At 42.1% G+C, this 9755-nt stretch overlaps 1 protein-coding gene across 1 annotated transcript in view; it reads right to left on the reverse strand.

The window, feature by feature from the left end:
* LOC109882179 (barrier-to-autointegration factor-like) overlaps window positions 1-5641 on the reverse strand; it is a 7003-nt gene extending 1362 nt beyond the window's left edge. Inside the window, exon 1 of the mRNA XM_020474268.2 lies at window positions 5408-5641. Coding sequence (XP_020329857.1) covers window positions 5408-5426 — 19 coding nt within the window. The 5' untranslated portion in view covers window positions 5427-5641. The remainder of the gene's footprint in view (window positions 1-5407) is intronic.
* Between the last annotated feature and the right edge of the window lie 4114 nt (window positions 5642-9755).

The raw sequence follows: 9755 nt of genomic DNA on the forward strand, positions 1-9755 counted from the left end.
CACCAACTATGCATGCTCTTCAACCGATCGCTGCCTGCACCTGCCCGCCCGTCCAACATCACTACTCTGGACGGTTCTGTCTTAGAATATGTGGACAACTACAAATACCTAGGTGTCTGGTTAGACTGTAAACCCTCCTTCCAGACTCACATCAAACATCTCCAATCCAAAGTTAAATCTAGAATTGGTTTCCTATTTTGCAACAAAGCCTCCTTCACTCATGCTGCCAAACACCCTCAAACTGACCATCCTACCAATCCTCGACTTCGGCGATGTCATTTACAAAATAGCCTCCAACACTCTACTCAATAAATTGGATGCAGTCTATTACAGTGCCATCCGTTTTGTCACCAAAGCCCCATACACTACCCACCACTGCGACCTGTACGCTCTCGTTGGCTGGCCCTCGCTTCATACTCATCGCCAAACCCACTGGCTCCACGTCATCTACAAGACCCTGCTAGGTAAAGTCCCCCCTTATCTCAGCTCGCTGGTCACCATAGCATCTCCCACCTGTAGCACACGCTCCAGCAGGTATATCTCTCTGGTCACCCCCAAAACCAATTCTTACTTTGTCCGCCTCGCCTTCCAGTTCTCTGCTGCCAATGACTGGAACGAACTGCAAAAATCTCTGAAACTGGAAACACTTATCTCCCTCACTAGCTTTAAGCACCAGCTGTCAGAGCAGCTTAAAGATTACTGCACCTGTACATAGCCCATCTATAATTTAGCCCAAACAACTACCTCTCCCCCTACTGTATTTAATTATTTATTTTGCTCCTTTTCACCCCATTATTTATATCTCTACGTTGCACATTCTTCCATTGCAAATCAACCATTCCGGTGTTTTACTTGCTATATTGTATTTACTTTGCCACCATGGCCTTTTTTTGCCTTTACCTCCCTTATCTCACCTCATTTGCTCACATCGTACATAGTCAATAATACAGTAGAAAAATGAGTCTGTTTGTTTTATTCCATGTGTAACTCTGTTGTTTGTGTCGAAGTGCTTTGCTTTATCTTGGCCAGGTCGCAGTTGTAAATCAGAACTTGTTCTCAACTTGCCTACCCGGTTAAATAAAGGTGTTCTCAACTTGCCTACCTGGTTAAATAAAGGTGTTCTCAACTAGCCTACCTGGTTAAATAAAGGTGAAATAAAGGTGAAATAAATCAAACTGAACCAGGAACCATCTTTTTGTATCCAATTTAGAACCCATCCTATCATATTCTGATTACTGAACCAGAACCCATCCTATCAGATTCTGATTACTGAACCAGAACCCATCCTATCATATTCTGATTACTGAACCAGAACCCATCCTATCATATTCTGATTACTGAACCAGAACCCATCCTATCATATTCTGATTACTGAACCAGAACCCATCCTATCATATTACATCCTGATTACTGAACCAGAACCCATCCTATCATATTACATCCTGATTACTGAACCAGAACCCATCCTATCATATTCTGATTACTGAACCAGAACCCATCCTATCATATTACATCCTGATTACTGAACCAGAACCCATCCTATCATATTACATCCTGATTACTGAACCAGAACCCATCCTATCATATTACATCCTGATTACTGAACCAGAACCCATCCTATCATATTACATCCTGATTACTGAACCAGAACCCATCCTATCGTATTACATCCTGATTACTGAACCAGAACCCATCCTATCATATTACATCCTGATTACTGAACCAGAACCCATCCTATCGTATTACATCCTGATTACTGAACCAGAACCCATCCTATCATATTACATCCTGATTACTGAACCAGAACCCATCCTATCATATTACATCCTGATTACTGAACCAGAACCCATCCTATCGTATTACATCCTGATTACTGAACCAGAACCCATCCTATCATATTACATCCTGATTACTGAACCAGAACCCATCCTATCATATTACATCCTGATTACTGAACCAGAACCTATCCTATCGTATTACATCCTGATTACTGAACCACAACCCATCCTATCATATTACATCCTGATTACTGAACCAGAACCCATCCTATCATATTACATCCTGATTACTGAACCAGAACCCATCCTATCATATTACATCCTGATTACTGAACCAGAACCCATCCTATCATATTACATCCTGATTACTGAACCAGAACCCATCCTATCGTATTACATCCTGATTACTGAACCAGAACCCATCCTATCGTATTACATCCTGATTACTGAACCAGAACCCATCCTATCATATTACATCCTGATTACTGAACCAGAACCCATCCTATCATATTACATCCTGATTACTGAACCAGAACCCATCCTATCATATTACATCCTGATTACTGAACCAGAACCCATCCTATCATATTACATCCTGATTACTGAACCAGAACCCATCCTATCGTATTACATCCTGATTACTGAACCAGAACCCATCCTATCATATTACATCCTGATTACTGAACCAGAACCCATCCTATCATATTACATCCTGATTACTGAACCAGAACCCATCCTATCATATTACATCCTGATTACTGAACCAGAACCCATCCTATCGTATTACATCCTGATTACTGAACCAGAACCCATCCTATCATATTACATCCTGATTACTGAACCAGAACCCATCCTATCATATTACATCCTGATTACTGAACCAGAACCCATCCTATCGTATTACATCCTGATTACTGAACCACAACCCATCCTATCATATTACATCCTGATTAGTGAACCAGAACCCATCCTATCATATTACATCCTGATTACTGAACCAGAACCCATCCTATCATATTACATCCTGATTACTGAACCAGAACCCATCCTATCATATACATCCTGATTACTGAACCAGAACCCATCCTATCGTATTACATCCTGATTACTGAACCAGAACCCATCCTATCGTATTACATCCTGATTACTGAACCAGAACCCATCCTATCATATTACATCCTGATTACTGAACCAGAACCCATCCTATCATATTACATCCTGATTACTGAACCAGAACCCATCCTATCATATTACATCCTGATTACTGAACCAGAACCCATCCTATCCTATTACATCCTGATTACTGAACCAGAACACATCCTATCGTATTACATCTTGATTACTGAACCAGAACCCATCCTATCATATTACATCCTGATTACTGAACCAGAACCCATCCTATCATATTACATCCTGATTACTGAACCAGAACCCATCCTATCGTATTACATCCTGATTACTGAACCAGAACCCATCCTATCATATTACATCCTGACTACTGAACCAGAACCCATCCTATCATATTACATCCTGACTACTGAACCACAACCCATCCTATCATATTCTGACTACTGAACCAGAACCCATCCTATCATATTACATCCTGATTACTGAACCAGAACCCATCCTATCATGTTACATCCTGATTACTGAACCAGAACCCATCCTATCATATTCTGATTACTGAACCAGAACCCATCCTATCATATTACATCCTGATTACTGAACCAGAACCCATCCTATCATATTACATCCTGATTACTGAACCAGAACCCATCCTATCATATTACATCCTGATTACTGAACCAGAACCCATCCTATCATATTACATCCTGACTACTGAACCAGAACCCATCCTATCATATTACATCCTGATTACTGAACCAGAACCCATCCTATCTTATTACATCCTGACTACTGAACCAGAACCCATCCTATCTTATTACATCCTGATTACTGAACCAGAACCCATCCTATCTTATTACATCCTGACTACTGAACCACAACCCATCCTATCGTATTACATCCTGATTACTGAACCAGAACCCATCCTATCATGTTACATCCTGATTACTGAACCAGAACCCATCCTATCATGTTACATCCTGATTACTGAACCAGAACCCATCCTATCATATTCTGATTACTGAACCAGAACCCATCCTATCATATTACATCCTGATTACTGAACCAGAACCCATCCTATCATATTACATCCTGATTACTGAACCAGAACCCATCCTATCATATTACATCCTGACTACTGAACCAGAACCCATCCTATCATATTACATCCTGATTACTGAACCAGAACCCATCCTATCATATTACATCCTGATTACTGAACCAGAACCCATCCTATCATATTACATCCTGATTACTGAACCAGAACCCATCCTATCTTATTACATCCTGACTACTGAACCACAACCCATCCTATCGTATTACATCCTGATTACTGAACCAGAACCCATCCTATCATATTACATCCTGATTACTGAACCAGAACCCATCCTATCATATTACATCCTGATTACTGAACCAGAACCCATCCTATCATATTACATCCTGATTACTGAACCAGAACCCATCCTATCATATTACATCCTGACTACTGAACCAGAACCCATCCTATCATATTACATCCTGATTACTGAACCAGAACCCATCCTATCGTATTACATCCTGACTACTGAACCAGAACCCATCCTATCTTATTACATCCTGATTACTGAACCAGAACCCATCCTATCTTATTACATCCTGACTACTGAACCAGAACCCATCCTATCGTATTACATCCTGATTACTGAACCAGAACCCATCGTATAATATTCTGATTATCATCCCCTCGTTTTCCCAAAAAATTACAACATTGAATAAAAAAGTTGTTCCAAAATACATGTTATAACAACATGGTGCCCGACATCACAGTCATTGTGGCGAACAACCATTTGTCGATGCAATGCGACGTCTGCAATATAGTCAGGCATTAGCATCGCCTTTGTGTTCACAGGAAGGGACAATAGAAAAGGAGAGCTGAAGAATGTCCCCTTGAACACCTACGCATCAGCTACATAAACTGTACTTTCCTAAATAAACTGTACTTTCCTAAATAAACTGTACTTTGCTAAATAAACTGTACTTTGACATAATTTACCATAATAATTTTAATTTACAAAAGCCAATCACCAAGTGTCCTCGAAAAAGTCAACTTTTCAGGAATTGAAAAATTGATCTTTTGTTATGTAGTTTTGGAAGTTGTTTTGAATGACTTTGATTGGTCCTGAAATATTTGCAGTACATGGAGGAGAATTTTGTTCTTGTTTTTTAAACGTTCTTTAAACAAAAACATAAAAATGCTAAGGTTTTTCCAGGACGCTGAAATTATTAAAATTTCCTTTCAATTAACCCAGTCACAATAGTACAACTTACTACAAAATACAATTTTGCTTATATTTTTTAAAATAGAAAACAATTTTTTTTTTAAATAGAAAAGTAAAATAAATAAATAATAATTTTACAAAGAAAACATGATCATATTTACCCTACACTATACTATACTATACTATACTACTACCTATACCACAGTAAATGTGTTTTATTTGAAAGATGAAAGTTGGTCTTACCTTTCTTGTTTCCAGCCATGGTTCAGTTGGAGAATGTCAACTCAATATATAACTTGATCAGGATAACAAGGTGTCTGTCGGTCTGCTGTGGCTCAATTCCTTTTCCTCTGCTAATGTATTCATTAGTGCACAGTGTAGCAAACAATATTTTTTTTAAATGTGAGTTTCTATTGGGGCAAATTCAGTTCGGCACCTCCACTTCCTCCTCCTGCTCCACCCAAATGAACAGAAACGAAAGTCCAAAAGAAATGTTAAGTTTTGATTTCCTGAAGACGTGTGGGGCACAACCAGTGTGTTTGTGCATGGTGGTGTGTGTGTGTGCGTGTGTACAGGGTGGTGTGTGTGTGTAGGGTGGTGTGTGTAGGGTGGTGTGTGTAGGGTGGTGTGTGTGTAGGGTGGTGTGCGTGTAGGGTGGTGTGTGTAGGGTGGTGTGTGTGTAGGGTGGTGTGTGTAGGGTGGTGTGTGTAGGGTGGTGTGTGTAGGGTGGTGTGTGTGTAGGGTGGTGTGCGTGTAGGGTGGTGTGTGTAGGGTGGTGTGTGTGTAGAGTGGTGTGCGTGTAGGGTGGTGTGCGTGTAGGGTGGTGTGTGTGTAGGGTGGTGTGTGTGTAGGGTGGTGTGTGTAGGGTGGTGTGTGTTTCCTCCTCCTCTCCATAATCCACCCAAGCTGAATAGAAATGTTAAGTTTAATTTCCTGAAGACGGGTGGGGCACAACCAGTGTGAGCCTGCATTGATGTCTTTGTGCCTGCAGGGTGGTGTGTGTGTGTGTGTGCAGGGTGGTCTTTGTGCCTGCAGGTTGGTGTGTGTGTGTGTGTGTGTGTGTGTGTGTGTGTGTGTGTGTGGGTGGGTGGGTGTGTGTGTGTGTGTGTGTGTGTGTGTGTGTGTGTGTGTGTGTGTGTGTGTGTGTGTGTGTGTGTGTGTGTGTGCGCAGGGTGGTCTTTGTGCCTGCAGGGTGGTGTGTGTGTGTGTGTGTGCAGGGTGGTCTTTGTGCCTGCAGGGTGGTGTGTGTGCAAGATCGAATCCCTTAGCTGACAAGGTAAAAATCTGTTGTTCTCCCTCTATGGGGTCTGTTTGTGTTTGTGGGTATCAACCTAATTCTGCTCTGCATGCATTATTTGGTGTTCTACATTGTACACAGAGGATATTTTTTTGCAGAATTCTGCATGCAGAATTCTGCATGCAGAGTCTCAATTTGGTGTTTGTCCCATTTAGTGAATTCTTGATTGGTGAGCAGACCCCAGACCTCACAACCATAAAGGGCAATGGGCTCTATGACTGATTCAAGTATTTTTAGCCAGAATCTAGTTGGTATGTTGAATTTTATGTTCCTTTTGATAGCTTAGAAGGCCCTTCTTGCTTTGTCTCTCAGATCGTTCACAGCTTTGTTGAAGTTACCTGTGGCGCTGATGTTTAGCCCAAGGTATGTATAGTTTTTTGTGTGCTCTAGGGCAACAGTGTCTAGATGGATGGAATTTGTATTTGTGGTCCTGGCAACTGGACCTTTTTTAGAACACCATTATTTTGGTCTTACTGAGATTTACTGTCAGGGCCCAGGTCTGGCAGAATCTGTGCAGAATATCTAGGTGCTGCTGTAGGCCCTCCTTGGTTGGTGACAGAAGCACCAGATCATCAGAAAACAGTAGACATTTGACTTCAGATTCTAGTAGGTTGAGGCCGTGTGCTGCAGACTGTTCTAGTGCCCTCACCAATTCATTGATATATATGTTGAAGAGGGTGGGGCTTAAGCTGCATCCCTGTCTCACCCCACGGCCCTGTGTGAAGAAATATGTGTGATTTTTGCCAATTGTAACTGCACACTTGTTAGGATTTTATAATGTTGCATGTTTTTCTCCCAACACCACTTTCCATCAGTTTGTATAGCAGACCCTCATGTCAAATTTAATCAATGGCTTTTTTTTTTAAATCAACAAAGCATTAGAAGACTTTGCCTTTGTTTTGGTTTGTTCGGTTGTCAATTATGGTGTGTAGGGTGAATACATGGTCTGTTGTACGGTAATTTGGTAAAAAGTCCATTTTACATTTGCTCAGTACATTGTTTTCATTGAGGAAATGTTTGAGTCTGCTGTTAATGATAATGCAGAGGATTTTCCCAAGGTTACTGTTGATGCATATCCCACGGTAGTTATTGGGGTCGAATTTGTTTCCACTTTTGTGAATAGGGGTGATCATTCCTTGGTTCCAAATATTGGGGAAGATGCCAGAGCTCAGGATGATGTTAAAGAGTTTAAGTTTAGCCAATTGGAATTTGTGGTCTCTATATTTTATCATTTCATTGAGAATACCATCAACACCACAGTCCTTTTTGGGTTGGAAGGTTTGTATTTTGTCCTGTAGTTCATTCAAGTTAATTAGAGAATCCAGTGGGTTCTGGAATCCAGTGTGTTCTGGAATCCAGTGTGTTCTGGAATCCAGTGGGTTCTGGAATCCAGTGTGTTCTGGAATCCAGTGTGTTCTGGAATCCAGTGTGTTCTGGAATCCAGTGTGTTCTGGAATCCAGTGGGTTCTGGTAGTCTGTAATAGTTGATTCTAAGATTTGTATTTGATCATGTATATGTTTTTGCTGTTTGTTCTTTGTTATAGAGCCAACATTATTGGAGAAGTGGTTGACCCATACGTCTCTCTCTGTCTCTCTCTGTCTCTGTCTCTCTCTGTCTCTCTCTCTGTCTCTCTCTGTCTCTCTCTGTCTCTCTCTGTCTCTCTCTGTCTCTCTCTCTCTGTCTCTCTCTGTCTCTCTCTCTCTCTGTCTCTCTCTGTCTCTCTCTCTCTCTGTCTCTCTCTGTCTCTCTCTCTCTCTGTCTCTCTCTCTGTCTCTCTCTGTCTCTCTCTGTCTCTCTCTGTCTCTCTCTCTCTGTCTCTCTCTGTCTCTCTCTGTCTCTCTCTGTCTCTCTCTGTCTCTCTCTCTCTCTGTCTCTCTCTGTCTCTCTCTCTCTCTGTCTCTCTCTGTCTCTCTCTGTCTCTCTCTGTCTCTCTCTCACTCTCTCTCTCTGTCTCTCTCTGTCTCTCTCTGTCTCTCTCTCTATCTCTCTCTCTCTCTGTCTCTCTGCCTCTCTCTCTCTATCCCTCCTCCTCTCTCCCCTCCATATCCTAAATTCCCTCCCATGTCAGGTAGCCACATCCACTCACCCTTACCAGACCCCAAGCTTTTAACGGTTATTTACAACCACTCCTGTCTCTGTCCCTCTGTGATTGTGATTGTATGTGTGATTGTGTGTGTGTGTGTGTGAGAGAGAGAGAGAGAGTCTTTCAGAAGCCATTTTCTACCACTCCCATCTCAGCAGCTCTGTGTCTGTCTCTGACCTTGTGCTCTGTCTGGGGAATAATGCATGCTATACTGTGAGCTGAAGGGGCAATGTGTGTGTGTGTGTGTGTGTGCATGTGTGCGTGCGTGCGTGCGTGCGAGAGAAAGAGAAAGCATTCTGTCAGAACAACTTTAGATTAGGACTTTAGATAGAACTTTAGCTCACCATTCAGAATAGGTGTGTCCAAACTTTTGACTGTACTGAAAACCACTATACAACTGTAGACTAGAGATCCAGCTGTATCTGTCGAATGACAAAGCAACTTTAGGCTCACCTCAAATGTCCTACTACCAGTCAAAGGTTTTGGACACACCTACTCATTCAAGACCAGACGACTGTGTGATCACGCTCTCGGCAGCCGATGTGAGCAAGACCTTTAAACAGGTCAACATTCACAAAGCCAAAGGGACCAGACGGATAACCAGGACGTGTACTCCGGGCATGCGCTGATTTTCAACCTGTTCCTGACTGAGTCTGTAATAGCAACATGTTTCAAGCAGACCACCATAGTCCCTGTGCCCAAGAACACCAAGGTAACCTGCCTAAATGACTACCGACCCGTAGCACTCACGTCTGTAGCCATGAAGTCCTTTGAAAGGCTGGTAATGGCTCACATCAACACCATTATCCCAGAAACCCTAGACCCACTCCAATTTTGCATACCACCCAAACAGATGATGCAATTGGTATTGCACCAATCACATTACCCACATCACACCTGGACAAAAGGAACACCTATGTAACAATTGTATTCAGAGACAACAGCTCAGCGTGGAGGAGACCTGGCCGTGTGGTGCCAGGACAACAACCTCTCCCTCAACGTGATCAAGACCAAGGAGATGATTGTGGACTACAGGAAAAGGAGGACCGAACACGCCCCCATTCTCATCGACGGGGCTGTTGGGGAGCAGGTTGAGAGCTTCAAGTTCCTTGTTGTCCACATCAACAACAAACTAGAATGGTCCAAACACACCAAGACAGTTGTGAAGAGGGCACAACAAAACTTATTCCCACCTCAGGAGACTGACAAG

The sequence above is a fragment of the Oncorhynchus kisutch genome, linkage group LG29 (genome assembly GCF_002021735.2).
Source record: "Oncorhynchus kisutch isolate 150728-3 linkage group LG29, Okis_V2, whole genome shotgun sequence".
Lineage (NCBI taxonomy): Eukaryota > Metazoa > Chordata > Actinopteri > Salmoniformes > Salmonidae > Oncorhynchus > Oncorhynchus kisutch.